Source organism: Puntigrus tetrazona, chromosome 21 (genome assembly GCF_018831695.1).
Source record: "Puntigrus tetrazona isolate hp1 chromosome 21, ASM1883169v1, whole genome shotgun sequence".
Classification (NCBI taxonomy): domain Eukaryota; kingdom Metazoa; phylum Chordata; class Actinopteri; order Cypriniformes; family Cyprinidae; genus Puntigrus; species Puntigrus tetrazona.
The window spans coordinates 1,070,071-1,091,540 of record NC_056719.1 but is presented as its reverse complement, the minus strand read 5'-3'; the positions used below and the strand labels follow the sequence as shown (position 1 = coordinate 1,091,540).

The following is a 21,470-nucleotide window of genomic DNA, read 5'->3' as shown; positions in this document are numbered from 1 at the left end:
ACCCATCGCGTCTCCAACGGATGTAGATAGTCATCTGCTTTTTCCTTCTTGAAAGTATTCAGGTGCCTATTTTGCTGCTGTGTTTTTATATGGTGTGGTTTCGTATATGAATAGAGAACTAGGAAAAGTATTTCACATTTCATTGTTTTACATAAAGTTTATGTGAAAGAACATTTAAAGCACATTAATGAAAAATGTCGAAAGCTACTTTGTCTTCTGATCTCAAGTCTATATTCTTAACTATGAAAATGACTTTAAATATCTGCATATAATGTGTAGCATGAATTGATCGTTTATTAAGAGCTGATTCCTCCACAGAGTTCCTCTTTTTTTCTGAAATATCAGGGAATTTTAGATATGCTCAGTTGCAAGATCTTTCATCTGAAGAACTAAATACATTTTTAATGCTTAATTTTTTTATGCTCCAGTAGTCATGGGACATCATGCAATAACTTATTTGAAATAATATGAGATACAGGCTTTTTGTGGACTGAAAAACTGAAGAAAAGCGGAAGGCCTCTCGGCAGTGCAAAAGTTGCTGCCACAGTATGCATTGTGTTGTGTCTGGTTGTCAAGAGGCTCGATTTAACAACCAGCACCATTAAATCTATGAGAGGACAGGAAAAAAAAAATCACAGCAATGAAGACAAAGAAGTCTTTATATACTTCTTTTGTATTTGTATGGACTCTTAGAGGACTTTGTTGTTTGCTTATTGAGACTTTAATTGTTAACATAAATGTTCTTTTCATTTTTCTCGTGGTTATCTGCTGCCTTTGGACAGAGCATGTTGGGATATTTGGTTGTGGCAGGACATGGTGTCTCCCATGAGGAGTGTCTGCCCTATGACTCACTTTCCTGAATCTAGTTACAGCTGGAGTTGCTTTTGATTTGCTTGCTGTTAACTGCTGTTTGTGTGATCATTAATGGTCCCGAAACTACTAAGTTATCAGGTTCTATATCTGAAAAAATAAAGGTCACATTCATGTTCCTATGCAAATAAATATCTGTCCAGCAAAAGTGTTCTGCGAGACTATTTTGGTGCAGTTGAGCTGCGGTGCTCTAAACATGATTGCCATTGTCACATCTGCATTGTAGAAAGGATCTACGCAATCGTCTGCGGCAGCTGTGACTGTCAAACCTGGCACCACACCTGCAACCCCAGCAGCTCCTTCAGGAGCATCTGCTGCAGGAGCTGCAGGCGGTGGAGGAGTCACCACCACTCAAAAAGGACCTTCTCAAGTTACTCCACAGGTAGACACCATCCGCCAGTTGGATTTGATTGGACTATGGGCTTATTTACACCTTCTTCACGCTGGGGTTCATTAGGGCCACACTCTACACTTTAAAAAAAAATTTTTTTTGACTTTCTTTCCTAACTTTCTTTCTTTCTTGGTTAACACTTTTGGTAAACACTAACACAAGACTTTTGGGCTGTTTTCATTTCCACAACATCTGGAAAACATCTGTAGGGCTGTTTGTTGCACAAATTTCTCTGTCTGATGGTGTTTTTTGGGATTTATTCTTTGGGTCTCAACGTTAAACACATTCATGACTTTTTGGGTTAAACATCAGGTTGTCTCCTCTGCCATTTCGAAACTAATCCTCATCTGCAAATCACCTTGATTTGGTTTTGTCCATTCGTCTCATCTCATCTTCATACTTAAAGAGCATCTTGAATCTTACTCCTGCATGCTGATTGCAGACCACAGTCTCTAAACCCACACCTGCACCTTCTGGAACAACAGGAGTGAAGCCCACAGACCCTCTGGATAACAAGGCCCAGGTACACCAATGCACGGCATTCAATGGCGTTTTGGCTTCTCTTGTCCATATTCTTCTGCGAACGACGTACCAAATCTGTGATATCATCTTCTGCATGCCAGTTATTGCAGTTATTATATTATTCTCTTCAAGAATTCTCTTTTGATGGATAGTCCCACCAGAGCAATGTCTCATTCTCTCATTACCACTCTCATGGCATTCATCTTTCACACATTTGTGAGGAGTTGCATCATTCTACTTCTTAAGAGATAAGACAGGGGTCTTATCTTTCTATGCCTTCACTTTCTGGGCTTGCTTTGGCTGCACAATTGCTCAGCTTTGTTTTTCAACTTGGTGCTCATATACGCCGCGCGTATGCTCCTGATAGAGTACAACCATTCCTTCATCCAAACCTGGACCTGCTAAGGTGGACCCGGCTGTTGGGAAGCCCTCACCCCCGGCCAGTGCCCAAAAGCAGACAAGTGCTCAAAAGGTACTTTAATGGAGTGAAAAAAGGACCATCGGGAATGCACCAAAATTACATGAGCGTTGTTATTTTACCCCCACATTCTCAGGCTAAAGGTGCAAATGTGAGACATTTGTGCTTAAAAAGAAAATGTCTGTTCTATTGTATTTTTTAAAAGGGCTTTTGGGGGAAAGTTTTTTTTTATACTAACTGCTACCACCAAGTCTGAACTCAACAATTCAAAACATAACTGCAGGATCTAGAGCCACTTCTGTCACTTCTCCATATAGCATATACATTGGCATGAAATGTTAGAAAGGCTGTGAATCATCTGGAAAATATTTTTTTAAGATTAGTTTGTACTAATAAGAATAAGAGACAGCGTGTATTGGGTCCTCTAATATAATTTCTTTCTTCACAATTTTTAATCATTCATTTTGCCTTTAGTTGTTTATGATTTTGTGGTATAACAAATACCTTTTCCAATGTAGTCCCCAAGCTCATAAAATATCATATTATAAAAGAATTATGATTTTATCAAAAGTGACAGCATCATGTCACAAAATCTTGTCAGTACAGACTTTACCACACACAGTTATTTTGAACTTTCTGTTTATTAAAGAATCCTGAAAACAAGTTTAGTCACTTCCACGTTTCTATTTGTGATAGTAATGATAAAGGTTTCTTGTGCATATTAGAACGATTTCTACAGAATCATGTGACACTGAAGACAAAAACAGTGGCTGCAGAAAAGTCAGCTTTACATCACAGAAATGAATGTTATTTTTAATCAGAATTTCACATTTCACAATTTTACATGTAAATGCCGGTTTGAATATTTAACAGTATTTCTGATAAATGCATGCATAAGAGGCTTCTTTCGAAAACATTTTGAATGAAAATGTCCTGAAAAATACTCCCAATGAAAAATGTGTGGAATACCTAGGAATGATTACGTCGGGTAGTGCAGTGCAGATATGTCAGTATAGAATATACTAGAAAAGTTATTTGCTTTGTGCTGCAGGTGCAAGTGGAAGTGGGTGCTCCAGGAGCTAAAGTCAGTACGGAGGTTAGTGTATCTTTGTGGTTTCTGTTGTGTGATTATTAGATACCTCGTGTATTTAAAAACATCCCACTGAGTTTATTTTTATATGTGTGTGTGTAGGCTCTAGATCCGTTTGATGCCCTGTCTGGCACTTTACCGTCATCACAACCTGTGGCACCGAAAGTCCCAGCATTCACCGGACCAGAGGTCAAAGAGGTACTGCATGAGTGTACATATTTGAGCAATGCGTAAAACCTAAGCAGTAATAGCATGTGTTTGTGAATGTTGATTATTTAACAGTGTGTGTGTGTTTTGTAATGGGGTGTATTGCATGTCTCAGCCAAATGTAAAAGCAGAGAAGGGTGTTATCTGTGGTGAGAGAGATGACACATTGCCGCCCGGATACAGACGAGCAGACCTGGTCAGTTGGAGATCAAACGTATTCTTAACCCTTTGTGTTCTTCTTATGGAGTTGTTAGAGTTCATTACACATTGTTTCAAACAGGGATGATTTATTTTCTTCCATGCAACACAAAATAAGTATTTTGTAGAATATGCTAATTGTTCTTTTCCATGCAATTACAATTAATGGATATCAAGGCTTTTAAGCATAAAACAATATTCACTCAAAAGCATGATAAAATGATCCCAAAGTAGGGATTGTGTACCATTTTACAATACTTCTGAAGCCATACTGTGTTTTTGGGGTTCATTCATTCTTTCTCTCTCTACTGACATTTTAGTTTTATTTTCATAATGCCTCCATGAATATTGCCTTTTTAATTATAGCTTACTGATGTTTGAAAGTATTTGAGGCTGGGTTTTTTTTTTGCTTGTTTTTATTGTTTTATGCATGTTTTCCAATAAATTTTAAGTCACTAATTCATTCATCTTTGAATCTAAGCATTGTTAATTTGTCTGTTCAGGAAAAGAAAACACATGCTGGAGTTCCTGAGAAGCCTAAGGAAGTTCCCAAGGTAGGAGAACTGCCTAATGTGTTGTTTTCAGCCCAGTTCTAACCATGTGACTCGCATTCTTGTAGTTCACACACTCTTTTAAAGTATCCAGTGTTTGCTTGCCTACTTCCCAACACAACTTTTATCACTGTCACACTTTTATTGTCTCTTTCTCACTGCGTTCTCCTTGACTTTCTGTCACTGGGCCTCACGCAAGCTTACATGTATATTAGTTACATAGTTACATATATATTTGTTCTTACCTTCGATGTAATCTTATTAATTTGGAGTATTTCAAAAGAGTATTCGCATAATAAATCCAAACCATGTTTTATATAGGCATTAATAAATAATTTTGTCAGTATGAAAACATTGCACACAATATGCACATTTATTGAATATGGCCCATACTTTGCATATGCACTCACTTATGACTTGTTTATGAGACAATTGGCATCTCACCGATATTTAGTCACCTTACCATTATTTATCATCTCCCTTTCCACTGTAATTTAGTGCCCAACATTTAGCTTGTTCTATGGGTGTTGGCAAGCAAACAGAAGCAAACACAAATCAATCACTCATTCACTTTCTGCACATTGTTGCCCAATCAACACATGCAAGCACACTCATCTAACCTCTGCTGTATTCTTATTATTATGCAATACAAGTTTTGTGTAAGCACCCTTCGCCCCCCCCATTCACTTCTCTGAATATTGTGATCAGCGTCTCAGTATTTTTGTATACATTTTTCGATTTTCCCCTGATTGTTCATAGAGTGCTTAGCTTATTCAGCTGGCGATTGTATAATAAGTTGCGCGTGAATACAGTGTGTTATTAATGTCTTGGTATGCAGAGGGTGTGTCTGTACTTTTCCTGCAAGGGAGCGTGCCGTTTGTTATTTCCTCAAAATTTAGCTTTTGGCTCCCACTTATGGTTTATTAGTGAATTGCATTATTCGATTTTTTTTCTGCACAATTCTGTTTCATTATTTTCATATACATATGATTGTTTAATGTTTTCTAAAAGCCTATAAGCACAGACGAGGCACTGGACTCCCTCTCAGCTGGGTTTGTGTCTTCAGCGCCGCCTGCTCCAAAGAAGACAGATGTGGTATGTTGACAAACGTTTGATATGCATTTGCGTGATTCAGGGGTTTTCCAACTATTTCATGCCGAGCCCCACAATTCTAATGATCTTTTTGCAATAGAATTTTGTTTAAACACAGATATGTCCTTCTTTATGAAACCTTGGCTTTAGACGTATTAGATTAGTTCATTTATAAATGCATAATCTTGACTCTATGCAAAGTTTATTTCTTTGTATGACATTTTTTCCACTGTTTTCCAGAAAACTGAAACGGTAGGAGCGGTCGATGTTCGTTCTGCAGGCATCTCCAACTTTGCCCCCCCTCCACCCTCTCAGGTAACAGCATTTTAAAACACTGCGACATAATTTAACCCTTTCCGAAAACTAAATGCCTCTCCCTTCTTGTGCAGAAACAACCGGCAATATCTCAGGCTGCTACTGTAACCAAATCACCTGCTCCACCAGCTGACAAGAAAGCCAGGATCGAGACCCCTGCACAACCAGCTAAACCAAAGACAGATGAGGTCAGTTAACAACTCTTTTCCACTTGATACTGCACCTTTGTTTTGTCTCAGAAAGCATACCAGTAATGTTATTTTTTTCTAAAAATACTTAAATGCCCTAATCCTTTGCGTGAAACTAAATACTTAAAATACTTGATGAATATTATTTCATTAAAGTATTTTTAGAAAAAAAAACATTACTGGTATGCTTTTTGAGACAAAACAAAGGTACAGACATGTCTGAAGATCAGCCAGTGCAAGTTTCTTCAGCTTAAGCCTTGTCTGTGAAACCGGGGGGGTTAATTTTTTTTTTTTTGTTAATTATGAAATCAATTAAAATAGTGTCCATTTTCTCTTTCAGTTGGACATGTCTCTGGACGCTCTCGGCGCTTTGGGCGACACACTGGGCACTCAAGAACCACCCAAAAAATTACCTGAACTCAAACCTGGGCAGATAGTTGATGTATTACTTCTGTTTATTCTTTATTATTTTAGAAAAACTTATTTTAATAATGTTTTTTCTATACGTTTTTAAAAATGTTTTTTTTTTTTTTTTTTTTTTTTTTTGAGCAGGAGAAGAAACAGACATCAGAGAAGGGAGTTCGTGTCGGAGAGAGAGATGACACGCTCCCACCAGATTACAGATTCTCAGAGGAAGAGCTCAAGAAATATCCTCCTCCTCAGAAAGAGGTCAGACGATAAATACAATATGCAAAAATATCAAATGGTCGTCTTCTATGAGCGTTCATTCTTATTTAATACTTTCTATCTATTTTGACTTATGTGAGCAAAAACGTGTTATGATAACGGTGCGTTTGTGATTGGCTGCCGTCGCTGGATGCTGTGTTCTGATTGGTGGATGTCTTTCTCAGCCCTCAATAAACACAGATGATGCACTGGACTTTCTTTCTGGAGGTTTCACGGAGACCACAGCTCCACCGGTTGTTAAGGCCCCCGTTCCTCCTTCACAGGTAATAATTTACAAAAATGTTCATTAAAAATAAGACAATATAAGAACATTATTACATGATTTAAATCTTATAATTTGCATTCAGTTGAACACAGTTAATTGTTCTTATCAGGAAAAGAAAAAGCCCGAAGCGGTTCCTGAAAAGGCTAAAGAAGCTCCTAAGGTAGGAAAGCTGTTTCTGTGTTGTTTGTGGTGTTGCTCAATTCACCGTTCCTCGTTTTGTTCCTCCTCAAAGCAGAATTAACAACATAACATTAGTACACGTTTATACATTAGTTTGACCCGTAATTATTCAATCAGGAAACAAAGAAGTCTGCTGGGGTTCCTGAGAAAACTAAAGATGCTCCCAAGGTAGGAAAGCTGTTTCACTGCTGCTGTTTGTAACCAATAGTTCAAACAAAAATTAAATTCATCATTTACTCAACCATAAGTTGCTCCAAACCTGTATGAATTCGTTTCTTCTGTTAAACACAAAATAAGATATTTTGAAAAATAGGTCGTTGGTAGCTAATCAAACAATTGCAGTTAGCTATTGACGTTCACAGCATTTTTCGATGTTATGGACGTCAGTGGCTACCAGTTGTTTAGTTACCAACATTCTTCAAAATATCTTGGTGAGGCTTCTTGTGTTCCTCAAAAGGAAAATAAGTTTATGTTAACATACACTAGTAACATAACAGTGTTGCATTATGTAGATTTGAGCATTCAAATAGCTGTTTAACAACTGGTCATTTATCAAATCAGGAAACAAAGAAACCTGCTGGGGTTCCTGAGAAAACTAAAGATGTTCCCAAGGTAGGATAGTCGTGGAGGTCTTTTACTGTTTATTTTGTTTAATGACTGGCTGACCCTACATTATATAACTTTTGGCTTAGCAAATGAATACCTGTACCTGAAATATTGATTATTTGGGATGAGAACGTCACCGTGGAGTGACACATTTGGGAAAATCATCAATAGTACAGTAAAAGTAATTTGAAGATGGAATGCAGCAATTAATCAAGTATTCCAGAATGCTTTGTAATAATGCAAAAAAATGATGTCAATGTTTTCTGTCTTTCTAATCTTCTTTTAGCCTAAAGTAGATGAATTATCAGCGCTGGATGCTCTGGCAGGTGATTTTGTGGCTACTGCAAAGTCTGTGCCTAAGGTTGGTTCATTGCTGTTATTGTACTCTGTCCACTATTTTGTGTATTTGCTTTCCCCTTAAAAGAATATTTTTCTATCCTATTCTATTCCTGTAGGTTTCTTCGGGTGCTCCTAAAACTGTCCCGCCAGGCCCTCCACAATCACCACAGGCAGATGAGGTACTGAAAAAAATATAATCACAAAGGTCACGCAAATACATGAAACTGGTCATATAAAGCATAACAATAGTACTTTTAGTAATTTAATATTAGAACCGATGTTCATCTTTCTGGACCCTCCAGTTTTTTAATATCGCTCTCTTTTTTTGTCCTGCTCTCTCATGTATAGGACGCTCTCAGCGCTCTGGGCGACACACTGGGTAAACCAGAGCCACCCAAAAAAGTACCCGAACTCAAACCCAAGGACATCGTTCATGTAATAATCCTATGCTTATGTTTTTCATTTACAAATGTAAACGTGTCATCGTTTTTTGACACTAATGAATGTTTTTTGAGCAGGAGAAGGATGTGACATCAAAAAAGGGAGTTCGTGTCGGAGAGAGAGATGACACGCTCCCACCAGATTACAGATTCTCAGAGGAAGAGCTCAAGAAATATCCTCCTCCCGAGAAAGAGGTAATAGCGCTGTCATAGCCTTCTGCATAATGTGACACTGATTGTCTTTCAGAAAGTCTCGTGGATGTGTGTAATGATTGGTCAGCGTTGCTGGATCCTGCGATTTGATTGGTGGATGTTTTTTGTGTCACAGCCCTCCTTAGACACTACTGAAGCTCTGGATATTCTGTCTGGCGGCTTTACAACCTCTTCTGAGGCACCGGCTGCCAAGATCCCCGCTTGTCCTGCCTCTAAGTCTCCCGCTAAAGTGAGATTCCTGAAATAATAATCATCACAAATGAAATCTGAATATGTCAATATCTTTAAAAATGAATATGCCAATGTCTTTTAAAAAGTTTTTTTTCCTTTTTTAAAGAAGTCTCTTATACTCACCAAGGCTGTGTTTGTTATGTGATAATACAGTAAATATAATTGCAAAATGATTACAATATATTTCAAACCTTTAAACCTCTAAATTTCAAGATTCTTGATGAATAGTAAGTTCAAAAGGACGGCATTTATTTGAAAAAAAATATTTTGTAACATTAATGCCATACAAATACTGTCAGTTTCGGTCAATTAAATGCATCCTTGCTGACTTAAAGTATCATTTTCTTTTAAAAAACATTCTTTTTTAACGTTTGAATAGTTGTATGCATATATTTAATCTCGATATTACTTCCATGTTTATTTACACCTCTCTTGTCTCTTTTCTCACTTTGTTCTTTAGCCTTCAGATTCAGATTTTGCTTTAGATGCTCTTGCGGGTGATTTTGTTGCTCCTTCTTCTGCATCTAAGGTTCAGTCGGCCGTCTCTGGCCCACCCCATCCTGACAGACAGGTAAACATCTAATTTATCCATATTTATACATCTGCATCGTCACAGTTCCTTCTATGCTAACATTTCTTCTACTGTTTGTTAAAGATGTCAGAAGGTACCTCAACGGCTTTGGATGCCCTGTCAGACACTTTAGCAGACATTAAAGGAGCCCCTGAACCCGCCCCTGTCCGGCCTAAAGACGTCGTTAAGGTACCACCCCAGTTAGTAACCATGTTTTAACCATCTATTGCAATTGAGCCGGACAAACACCTTTTTAAAGAATAAAATGTGAGGGGAACCGCCAAACCTTGTGCTTCCTGCCACTGTGCATACGGAAATCTGGCTGAAGTTCATTTAAATCTATTATCCTAAGCGTTTGTTTGGCAAAGATGCTAATTTCGCATGCAAATATCGACATACGTTTATATACTCTGCTTAAAGGCACACCAGCAGCAAAATCAGTTTAACTCTACGTGAAGGTGAAACTAAATTATGTACTGGATCCTGAAGTTCTCACCATCTTTCTTCACACTACAGGAAAAGAATATCGTGGAGGAAAAAGTGACTAAACCGGGTGAGAGAGATGACACCCTTCCACCCGATCATCGGTTCACAGAGGAAGAGCGCAAGGTGACTTTCTTTACCAGCGGAATTCATTTAGTAACTACAACCAAACACACAACAAATTTTCCACTTATTCTTCCGTCTCCATCGCAGGCATTTGAAGCAGCAAAGCAGAAAGACGTCAAACCAAAGCAGGTACTTTTTTTTAATACAGATTTATACATACCATCTTACGATTCATTCATAACTTCAGCAAACATTTCTGTATTTTTGATCATTGAGAATCATTGTAGACATTTGACTGTCTGTCTGTCCTTCTCTCAGGCATCAATCGACGACACAACGGCCCTTGAGATGCTGTCTAGTGAGTTTTCTTCAGTACCGCCCGTGAAGCCCTCAGCACCCGACGCCCAACGCTTCACCCCTGAACCACAACCGCCAACATTTAAGGTACCACAAATAAACCCGTGAAAGTAACATCTCTCGAAACTCTTTTACTAATCCTTATAGTAATTTTTTTGTTTACAGGCATCGGGTCCGGTTTTAGACAAGCTGGCGGAAACAGTGATTCCCAACCTCACTGACCCTAAAGCCAAAGACAGCAAACCAAAGGTAAAAAAAAACACATTTGACTTTCGCATGTTATTCTATTAAAATCTACCATTTAAGTGAAAGAGGGAAAGGAGATGATAAAAAGCAGGAAAATATGCACGTGCCGATTCTGAAAGAGCACCAGATTTTTCGTCCCCGGCCCTTCGTACCGGTTCAAAGCGGTTTATATCAGGGGTCTCTATCTGATTACAGGCAAAGGGTGCAAAACCAAAGTCTAAACCAAAGGTAGGTTGTGTTTGGAAATCAAATGCATGAAGCTGGTTCTCACACTGTAGCTTTGACTCGTGAACGGCAGCATGGAGAAACACAAACTCAAAACGAAAAATCCCATTCGGTCACTATTCCATCGGCTGAATCTCAAGCACATGGCTGTTTATATTCACATTCACTGAGATCCTGGCAGACAGTTTGCATTGTTTAAGCATTGTGGCCGATCTGTTTCTCAAACGCTTTGCATTCACAGCATATTACTCTTAGTGTATTACATGGTGGCGCTCTGCCATAAAGCAACTTTTCTATTTCTCCGCCACATGCTTGCATGAAAGGATTTTATACACGATGTGCGTACTTAAAATTCTGCTTTTGTGTCACAGAAACAGTCAGTAGAAGATTCAGCCATGGAGAAGCTGCCCGGTAAACCCAGCTCGGATGTGGTGCCAGCGTCTTCCACAAAGAGCGGAAACAGATAGATAACACGTCAGTATATTGACAAACTATATTTTTATTATATATTTATACTACCCTTCAAAGGTTTGGAGTCAGTATAATTATTAGGAAATTTAGTAAGGATGCAGTAAATTGATCAGAAAATCAGTAATAATGCGATTAAGATTTGTATTTAAAACTTTAGCTTTTTATTCGATTCATTCAGAGTTGAGAATAAATGTTTCTTGAATAGCAAATCAGCAGCATTAGAAGGATTTCTAAAAGGTCATGTGACGCTGAAGACTGGAATAATGATGCTAAAAATTCAGCTTTGAATATATATTCAATTAAAAAAGTTATTTTAAACTGTAGTAATATTGCATTATATTTATGTGTTTAACTTCGGTGGAAAATCTTACTGACTTCAAACTTTTAAACATAGTGTGTGTGTATATATATATATATATATATATATATATATATATATATATACATACATATTTATATATATATATATATACATACATATTTATATATATATATATATACATATATATATATATATTTATATATATAATAAAATATATTTAAAAATTTTATTTAAATAAAATTTTATTTATATAATTTATAATTCTTATTTTTCAGATTTATGGCGCATCCCCTCATCCCTCACACAAGTAACCATTAAAGGGAGCTGCTCGGACAAGAAATATATTTTATGGTGGACATGGAATGAAACAAAAAAAAAATTATAACTGCACAGAGACACTTAAACATGTATTTTTTAAAGAGTCCCCCTTTCTCCTTTAATCCTAAATCCAAAGAATAAATATAACAATCTTTTATCTCCTTGTGAATGATAGAACATGTATATACAAATAGGATGCTCGCATCAAGCGCATGTATTGTTCTATTTTCAGTCATCTGTTTTTGGTGTGGCGTTGTGATATAATTTTTCCCACAGTAAAAAAAAAAAAATTATGCCATATACTATTTTTTTCTTTTTTTTTTTTTTTTTTTATTACTGGGGGTCTCTCTACAGTCTTCCTGTTCACTGAGATGCTGTTTGAGGATCTGTTGGGACACTAGTGTACAGAAATGCCACAGGTTATGAGTTCATCGTTTACAGTACAGGAATTGCAGTAGTTGACCGTGATTTTAAATGCCGTTGAATGTCTGTATAATGATACAAGTCAAAAAAAAAAAGGTTTGTATGGGAGGTGATCTTCTTTGTAGTTTGTTCCCTGAAGTGCACTTACAGGAATGCTCTGGAAAAGAACTGTAAAATATTTTTGCGAACACTAAATGCCCCATGTGCCTGTTTTATCACTCAAGCCTTAGGAAATAATTAGGATAACTTAATGTTCCACTGTCAGCGTTTCCACACTTGATTTTAGAGATTATTTTAGCTTAAGCTCAAGGTTTTAAATGTATTTTCAGAACCACTACTAAGTTGACAGGTCTTGCATTAGATGTGGTGGGCAAAGTCAGAATCTTTCACTTTCAGTTTAACTCACTTGTTTTGGTTTAAGGGCAACCGCAACATTGGCGTTTTGCTTAACATGATGGCTCACTCTTTGATGCTTTAAAATGTTCAAAATAGCTTTCACAGCTGATGATAGAAACCGAAATATGACCTTTAAAACCCAACAGCGTCTGTCCAGATGGGTTTCTTAGAGCGTTCTAAGATGTTGTGTACTAGTCATTCTGACAGGACGGTGTTTTCAAGAAGGGATTTTTACTCTTAAAAAAAATAAAACAACTTGTTTTGTTAGTTTGGATTGTTCTGTTGCTAAAATCTTTATGCAAATAAAGATGCAATGATGACAGGGGCCTGGGTATGTTATTTTATGCGTGTGTGTTTACGGGGAACTATTAAACACTTAATAAAATGTCAATTCAGAGCATTCAAAATGATTAGTACATCTTTATGTACAGCAAGATCGAGCCAGCAAAATTCAAATATTTGTTACAGTGCTCTGTTTTGGTTACAAGGAAAACACAAATACAGTAATAAGTAAATGGAGTAGTAATAAAAGGGAAAATGTTATGCATTGAGAATTGGATGAAACCTTTAACTACTACTGGATTTTCGTGTGTCTTACTGAAACTATGATGGTGTGTCAAGCAGTTTAGGATGATCAGCAGGTGTGGTTTGAAGTCTGAAAATGTAAAAAAAAAAAATAATAATAATAATAAAAAAGGAGGAAATAGATTGTTCCTCAAAGACTTTCATTGTTCAACAAAAACAGAAATCTTCAAAAGGGTGCTGCAAAAAATAAAAAAATTGACCACTTATATTATGCACAGTGGTGACTGACTCAAGACTGGAACAAAAACAAAATATATAATAATATTATATATATATTTGTTTAGTACTGCATTAAAAAGTGACGGTACTGTGAAGGACATCCTCTTTTTGCAGGTTTTTCTTCAAAATATTTGTTTTTATTTATGAAACTTACCCACATTCAAGTGATTAGGAATGCATTAAGCAAATTAATTTTGATATTTACAATTTTCATATTTGCAATGCAAGCTAAAAACTTCGATATAAACTAGTTGCATACTCAAGAGTTCACTACTGTTATAATTAAAGTATACTTTAAAGTACCTTTATATGCTAGAAAGTGGGCCAATTTAGTCGCAAGGAGTACTGAAATAGTACACTTACGAGTTTACTACTGGTACACTGATATTTGCACACTATATAAAGTATACTTAAAATATACTTGAACTTTACTCAAGTATGCCTAAAAAAATAAACTCGAACTAATAAAATAAACGTATTGATTTGTTTTTTACAGGCATCAAATCCAGTTTTGTCATAGCAGTAGACAAACTGATTCCTAAAGCAGACCAAATGTAAGAATCACTACACGTTTATGGGCATTACGTGGACATTGTACATTTATTGTCAGGACACGGAGATCTAAAAGACATTTTTCAGATATTAGTTTTTGCTCCCGAACGGCAGCAGATAGAAAAACAAAGGAAAACTGCAATAAAAATTCCACTGAGTGGGCATTCCAGAGGCTAAAACACAAACATATGGTCGTATTTATTCCTCTGACAGACAGTCTGCATTGTTCAACTTACACAGTTCTGTATTTTGTCCACATGGTGGTGCTCTGCCATGCCACAAAGCGGCTTTGGGTTCTGGTATCACTTACAGCCAGCAGGTGGCAGACTTCTCTTTTAAACAGATATCAATGCAACTTGACCAAACATGATTTTTAAGCTTAAAATGCTTTAATAAGGCCCATTTAATAAGTCTACATTGAAGCAAAACAAAACATTTCACCAGGATCAGATTAACATGAAAAACACATTATGATTATTGTCAATGTAATAAATGTAACTGTAATCAATACTAAGACACATTGGCTGTTTGGAAAAAAAAAACGTTCTGGAAAAGAAATAGTTATGTTTTGAATATTTTCTGTGCGAAAGACGCAGATTTAAGGTTGCACGGTCTGAATAATCGTGAAAGAAGCAACTGCTTTTAACTTTGCACGGTGAGAGGAACTTCACGCAAAGACATCTTTAAGCAGCGCTGGATTTCCTGAGTCTGTACTGGAGTTAGAAGTGATTGTTGGGCAATTTTGCGTGGCCAGCAGGTCTGGGTCTGAAAAGGACAAATTACGATGGTTGATCAGAAATTGTAGTTAATCGTATTAACACTTTGTGTCAAGTGTGTCCAAAAAAACGAAGCGAGACTTACTGTCTTTTGTAATGGTGGGGACATCGTCTTGTTCTTAAACCTGGAGAGGAAAGAAACATTTTACAAAGATTTTACAAAGACAACATTAGCAACATTCATAAGCTGTTTTAAACAGGCTAAATTAAATAGCAAATTGCCAAAAAAAAAAGATTGCCCAAATTTAATCAAACCAAAAGTAGTGAAAGCAGTTTCTGTGAACATAAGAGTGAACTGGAATATGCGATTACAAGGAAAATACGGACATATGTAAATGTAAAACTAAATAAGTGTCTAAATAAGTGTCTATTAGTTTAGTATTAGCGGTGTCACACTTTCACCTATAGGTGCTCTCCACTACAGGTATGCTCTTAATAAGAATAATATCATTTATAAAATGTAGGTAATATTTATCCTATCCTCTTAAATCAGTAATATTCACATATTTACACAGTTGCTTTGCCTTTAGGAATAGTTTAATTGTATAATAAAAAAAAAACATGTAGCAGTAGTAGTAAAAATGTGCACATTTTTGTTTTAACTGATTGCATTCAGGGCAAAAATGTAACTTAAGAGTAACTGTGTGCGGTTGCTTATTTGTTCCAAAAATGATAATTATTAAATGAATGCAGTTAAATAAATGCATTTAAAAATGACCATTATTTTTTGCAGTGTGCATGATCTAAAATGTGGACGCGACTCACGGTTGCAGTACAAAATTGTGAAGATCAGCAGAATGAGGAGAACACCGCAACCAGAGGCCAAAGACGACAATATCCAAGTCTCACAGTTGATGCTGAGCCTCTGGTCTGTGAACAAATACACATCCTAATCATTACAGCAGTCTTTGATTACAACACACACACACACACACACACATTTTTATATATGCTATGTATATAAATACATAGTCAAACAAACCTTTGGATGGACAGTTACAATTGGATTTCGTCGTAGTTGCTGGTGTTGTAATTTTTGGTTTGGGATCAATTTTCGGAGGTGGTGTCGTCGGATCTGTAACAAAGATATAAGCAAAAGGATTACGAACGCAACTACGGTCTCCTATATTCTATATTGTCTTTAATAATAAAATAATGCAATAAAATATTTTTAATAATGTCTAAACGTGAACTTTTGCTATATGATTTTCAGATAATAAAAATAAAAATTACGTCGTACCACATTAGCGTCATTTTAAACAAACGTCTTAAAAGTTTTCCCTTTCATTTTTGTGAAGTGTAGACTGGTCCCGTTGCAAGTATACGCCAATACGGTAAAATAGAACTTCAAGAAACATTCACTTTGATCAATCAACGCTTCCGCAATAATATAGTCGCTTCCAAATTCAATTTCTTGTTTTACGTATGTTGCGAAAATAATGATTAAGAATTGTCGTTTTAGCAACGCTCGCATTTTGCATGACTTTTTTGAAAAGTCAGCAGACAGATGCAGAAGCAAAATAATTCATTCCCTCATAATATTTAGGAAAAAGCCTTTTCTCACCTGGTTCTCCTTTCATTTCTGTCAGCTCTCCAAAGCTGAGTTGATTGTTGTTCATGGATGCACAGGAGTACAAACCGCTGTCTGACTTTTTCTTGAAAGACCGAATAGTCAAACTAACTTTGCCATTATTATTCACTTTGTATTTTTCCTTATCCTCAACATCACTCCTTATGTCTGTGCCTTTAACAGTGAACAAATACTTTGCACCACTTCTGTTTATCTTAAACCAGAAAGTAATGACGCCGGGCAGTTTGGTGTCACAGTTGACTGTTGCCTCCTTTCCTTCTTGGTAGACCTTTTCTGCAAAGCCCCCTTTAGAAAAATAAAACGTTTTATATGAATAAATACGAGACTTTAGGTGAAACAATACCAGCTGGAACAGATTTAAGTAAAAAACTAAAATGATAAAAAAAAAAATATATATATATATATATATATATATATATATATATATATATATATATATATATATATATATATATATATATATTTTGTTTTTACTGTATCAATTAATGTCCATGCTGTTTCAAGCTGAAAGTCGAATTTAAAAAAAAGTATTATTTTACAGAAATGAAACCCAGTTAAGTCATTGTAAATTGGCTGTATATAAAATAATGTTCCGATATACACTTCTAGGCAAAATTGTAAGAATCATTTGACTTGTATTTGATTTCCGATGTTTAAATGATGGCGAGCGACCTGTTAGTCTCACACTTTTATAGCCAAAACTTTTCTGCAGTGTAATATCACATACAAGAAAAATGTTTTACTTACCATCGAAAAGGGACAAAAACACACAAAATCCAATGTATATTTGATACATTTCTTCAGTTCTCAGCACAGGCTTTCAGCTCTTCTACAATACCAGGAACAAAACATCTAAAAGGATGCAAAAAAAAAAAAATCTCCCCGTCTGCCCCTCCCTAACCCTCACTTTCATTTTCATGCATTTCAACTACTTACAAATTGCACTGAAAAAAATAAAACGTTTATTTTGCTATTAAAATGCATAACTTATTTCATAAATATTAATATATATATATATATATATATATATATATATATATATATATATATATATATATATATATATATATATATTTATTTATGAAATATGTACACACAGTATAAAAATATAGAAATGCAAATTAAATTCTAGTGTACATAAAAGTATATAATTTAGATTTAATAAGGATACGGTTTATTTCTCACAATTTCTCTACTAAATAAAATAGATCTATTCTGTATAAATGCATAAAAAGACAAATAGAGAGAAAGATCTTTCTATCTTTCAAAGAAAGATCAAGGAACTGTAAAACTGAAAATGTTAGTGTGCAAAACCTATAACCTATATCAATAGTGTTGGACTAATTATTTTCTGCAGTCCATGCGCATTCTTTTATCGAAGAGGAGACATAAATTTATTTTCCAAATCATTCATTCGACAGATGCATATGATACAAACATCAGCTGCTGAGTTCATTCACACAAAAGAGTGTGCTCACACTCCAGCAGTCCTCAATGTTTTATCGTCGTCTCTCTTCAGTTCACACCCCCTCGAGTTATCTGACTCCATTGCCCATTCGGTGTTGTTTCCTCTTTTCAGGAAAGCTGACCTCCTCATTCCATCTGTGACCTATAAAACCTGAAGAGAGACATACATGACCCCTGACCCTCTCCCAAGCATGCACCTTGCTTATCACTCCTCTGCACGCAGACATAGGCCAGGGACGTTAGCTGACAGTTTCCTGTTGAAATAACATTCTTTTGCACAATATATTGCTTGCACAAATACCACGCTACTTAAAAGATATATTTGCTACTTTGTATTTAAATGCCATAGCTGATTATAATGCTCATAATAAACTGTGAATTAATGCAAAACATTTGTAGAAAAATATAAAAAATAAAACATCATTAATAAGTATTCACAAAGGATAGAAAATATCCCACAATAGGTCAAATAAGCATGAGGCTGGCCTATCATCATCACTTCAGTGGTTAGAATTGAGCTAGAATTCTGTAAGAATATTAGAGTATGAAAAGCATCTGGATCAGTGCGGATGGTTTTCTAATTTCGGTCTATAAAACAGGTGTCTGTCGTTTGGTAAGTGGCTTGTCTTACAGGCGGTGCAGTGGTGCAGCACGCGTGCACCTGAAGGGGGTCTGCATGCACCAGCAGCGGCGCGCGCAGCTCTTTGATCGCGCGTCAAACCCGCACGTGACGCTCTCCTGAGGGGGCCGCGCGCGTAACCTCGGTGGGCGACTCTGGCCCTGCAACGCTCGGTCGGCTTTGAAAACGTGACGTTAAGGCGCACAAAGACCATCGCGGAATGTTTTCGTTTCTCCTTTCGCGTGTTTAAGATCTATTTATGCACAACTGTGAAGTGTGAATATTCTCACGCTCGCTTTCAAAGACGTTTATATTTCTTTCGCTCCCATTGACTCACGGGAGGACGCACAGTTACGAATACTGAGCTAAAAACGCTCGTCTGAGTGGATAGCTCACTAAAGTGCATGAATGCGTGTCATTTTACCTCACTTTTTTTTTTTTACATTTTACTGTAGAGGAATCCAGTTCTCCTCAATTTCACCTCGTTATCAACATGTTCCACTAAGGTTTGACAGCCGGAAAGTGGCTTCATTTGAGACCTTTGACCTGTTTTGTGAAACATTTTGCTTGAAAATCATGTTTGTGCTACCTTATCTCGGTGGGAAAAAAAGAGGTCCGCAACATCGCCTGACGTCGTGGCAGGCTCACAAGAAGAGTGGAAAGATGTTCATCTCTTTGTGAGAAAGCTTCAATCCCCTTCTGTTCTGGAGGCGTTTGGCGTACAGTCTCCTGATAATGTGATAATGATGCTGCCCACATCACAGTTACACCGCAAGCAACAGCGCCACCTTTCTTCTGGGTTACGCAACACGGTCTGACGTCACGCACGTCTGTATTTACGTCGCCTGGAAATTAACGTAACAATCACGCGGGTCATGTGGAAATGTGAGTTTACGATTTTAGCGACAAAAATAAATCTGTCAGGTATGCAGATTCTGTTCAAAATAAAATGTATAAAAAATAGACCAAAAAATACTACATAATGTAATCATAAACATTCATAAGTTATACATTAAATGCTGCGTTATACGTTATCATACTATTTTATTAAATAATAACCATAACAGCATAATTAACTACATAAATGTTTAATACATAACAACAATTAGCATTATATTAATTAAATAATAATGAATAATAAAATATTTTATTACGAATAATAAATCACACATTTTATTTATTTTATTTTATTTACACATATAATTATGAATGTTAGTATTTTTATCATCCTCATCATAGATATGTAAGCTTGCAAAATTACAAAGTTTACTTGATATTTATATAAATAAAACAGACTAAATAATAATAACAATTAAATAAGAACTGAAGTTTGTTTAATAATAAATTATTACATTTAAATTAATTGTCATTTTATGTAAATACGTTTACATCACATTTACAATTAGCTTTTCTTCAAAGCGACTTACAAAGGAGACAATGGAATCAAAAACATACATATATAGGCCTACATACAGTACATAAATGCTTTAAAATATTTACCTGGTGTACAATCTATTTCAATGTTTGCGAACAGCTGACTTAATGATACTGATTCTAAGAAACATCGCAAAAATTTCGCCATTGCTAAAAACGGTTAAAACAAACAAACGATTAACCATCTTTAAAGGGAGATTCTGTTTTTTTTTATATATCTGGCAGGTGGGTGTTCAGGAAGACCTCCAGTCAAACAGAGACGGTTTATGACAGGCAGTCCACCCTCAGTTTCCATGGCCCCCCATTTAGCTTTGAGTCACTTTCTCAGTTTGGCTAATTTCTCATCATTCACCGATTTCTTACCTGGGGATCCCTGTCTGACTCACCAAAAGAACCTGGTCTCAGACCCAAAACACAGCTCAGACGGAGGTAAAGGTGAGGGGGATGGGGGTTACCTGGGGATTCCTTGGAGGAAGAGGGCCTACTCATCCTCACACGCACCACAACAGAGGAATATTACATGAAGTATAACAGCTGCCCACTCCAGAGAGCTCAGTTTAGAGAGTGATGGATAAAATCAGGCTTTCAGTCACTACAGCATTAGGATCCTCTTCGGTTCAGGTGAATCAAACACTGTATCCATCAATGTGAAGCACAGAGGGAGGGATCAAAGCACTTACAACAGACCGTAACCTGATGTAAGTAGAATTGCTTTCTTGGTAACTTTTTTTTTTTAAGACATTTTTGTTCAGCCGAGACTTATATGTGCTAAAAGAGTAAACATCATTTCTGTTTTAACTTACTTTTAATGCTTCTCAAACCCCTATGTCAGGAAGTAAAGTTACAGTTTGGCATGTTTTTTTAAATTGTTTTAACCAGTTCGACACCGTTTGTCGTTTAAAGTTATACAGGTGTGAAAGGTGTGCAGACGTGATAGGAAACAGAAAATCGAAAGCATGGAATTGCCAGTAAAGTTTCTGAACGGCACCTGCACTCTATACGCTTCACAGAAATGTGTTCACGATGGGATGTTTTATATGCCCCTCGTCATTATGTTTATCAGCGTTGACTTTAAAGTTTAAAAAACGTGGAGAAATGTTTTTCTCGAACATTCATCTGGAAGATTTTATAGCAGATATAGAAATAAATGTATACTTTATATAGAAATAAATGTATGCTTTATATAGAAATAAATTTATACTTTATATCAAAAAAAATGTATACTTTATATAGAAATAATATAATAATAATAATAAATAAAACGTTTTTACAGTAGAAAGACCGAAATTGTAAATTCTTGTAAAACATACATTTATTTACAACTTCAAAAGGTCCAAAGGTTTTGTTTTGCAGTTTATGTGTGTGTGTATATAACGCATTTTATGAAATATTATATTCATATCTAAAATTACTTTTATTTAATAATGAAATATCATATTAAGTGATTTAAGCATATTTTAAATGGGTTTTTTTTTCAGTTGTTCACTGAAAGCATTAACTTTTATGTTAATCATTTAGTATGTTATCACAATTTGATTATTTACAT

The 21,470-nt window shown here is 35.9% G+C and overlaps 2 protein-coding genes across 18 annotated transcripts in view; one reads left to right on the top strand and one right to left on the bottom strand.

The window, feature by feature from the left end:
• Nucleotides 1–13,001, top strand: part of cast (calpastatin) — a 28,238-nt gene extending 15,237 nt beyond the window's left edge. For 5 of the 17 annotated variants that reach the window (XM_043220842.1, XM_043220843.1, XM_043220844.1 and 2 more), the window contains 30 exons: nucleotides 1,097–1,252; nucleotides 1,704–1,784; nucleotides 2,151–2,255; nucleotides 3,253–3,297; nucleotides 3,394–3,489; nucleotides 3,614–3,694; nucleotides 4,200–4,250; nucleotides 5,259–5,342; nucleotides 5,580–5,654; nucleotides 5,729–5,842; nucleotides 6,183–6,284; nucleotides 6,395–6,511; nucleotides 6,694–6,792; nucleotides 6,904–6,954; nucleotides 7,092–7,142; nucleotides 7,536–7,586; nucleotides 7,867–7,941; nucleotides 8,036–8,098; nucleotides 8,268–8,354; nucleotides 8,438–8,554; nucleotides 8,688–8,801; nucleotides 9,264–9,374; nucleotides 9,459–9,563; nucleotides 9,891–9,983; nucleotides 10,071–10,112; nucleotides 10,242–10,367; nucleotides 10,446–10,529; nucleotides 10,722–10,754; nucleotides 11,123–11,225; nucleotides 11,820–13,001. In XM_043220842.1, coding sequence (XP_043076777.1) covers nucleotides 1,097–1,252; nucleotides 1,704–1,784; nucleotides 2,151–2,255; nucleotides 3,253–3,297; nucleotides 3,394–3,489; nucleotides 3,614–3,694; nucleotides 4,200–4,250; nucleotides 5,259–5,342; nucleotides 5,580–5,654; nucleotides 5,729–5,842; nucleotides 6,183–6,284; nucleotides 6,395–6,511; nucleotides 6,694–6,792; nucleotides 6,904–6,954; nucleotides 7,092–7,142; nucleotides 7,536–7,586; nucleotides 7,867–7,941; nucleotides 8,036–8,098; nucleotides 8,268–8,354; nucleotides 8,438–8,554; nucleotides 8,688–8,801; nucleotides 9,264–9,374; nucleotides 9,459–9,563; nucleotides 9,891–9,983; nucleotides 10,071–10,112; nucleotides 10,242–10,367; nucleotides 10,446–10,529; nucleotides 10,722–10,754; nucleotides 11,123–11,218 — 2,505 coding nt within the window. In that variant the 3' untranslated portion in view covers nucleotides 11,219–11,225; nucleotides 11,820–13,001. The remainder of the gene's footprint in view (nucleotides 1–1,096; nucleotides 1,253–1,703; nucleotides 1,785–2,150; nucleotides 2,256–3,252; nucleotides 3,298–3,393; nucleotides 3,490–3,613; nucleotides 3,695–4,199; nucleotides 4,251–5,258; nucleotides 5,343–5,579; nucleotides 5,655–5,728; nucleotides 5,843–6,182; nucleotides 6,285–6,394; nucleotides 6,512–6,693; nucleotides 6,793–6,903; nucleotides 6,955–7,091; nucleotides 7,143–7,535; nucleotides 7,587–7,866; nucleotides 7,942–8,035; nucleotides 8,099–8,267; nucleotides 8,355–8,437; nucleotides 8,555–8,687; nucleotides 8,802–9,263; nucleotides 9,375–9,458; nucleotides 9,564–9,890; nucleotides 9,984–10,070; nucleotides 10,113–10,241; nucleotides 10,368–10,445; nucleotides 10,530–10,721; nucleotides 10,755–11,122; nucleotides 11,226–11,819) is intronic. The other 12 variants (XM_043220855.1, XM_043220856.1, XM_043220859.1 and 9 more) reach the window with 7 other exon arrangements.
• A 1,403-nt stretch (nucleotides 13,002–14,404) lies between these two features.
• On the bottom strand, nucleotides 14,405–17,292 carry cd8a (CD8a molecule). Its single transcript, XM_043220861.1, has 6 exons — nucleotides 17,152–17,292; nucleotides 16,378–16,689; nucleotides 15,796–15,888; nucleotides 15,579–15,683; nucleotides 14,899–14,938; nucleotides 14,405–14,802 (listed from the first exon to the last, which is right to left on the bottom strand). The coding sequence occupies exons 1-6, from the start codon at nucleotides 17,198–17,200 to the stop codon at nucleotides 14,757–14,759; spliced, it is 645 nt and encodes a 214-aa protein (XP_043076796.1). The 5' UTR covers nucleotides 17,201–17,292; the 3' UTR covers nucleotides 14,405–14,756.
• Nucleotides 17,293–21,470: the final 4,178 nt, after the last annotated feature.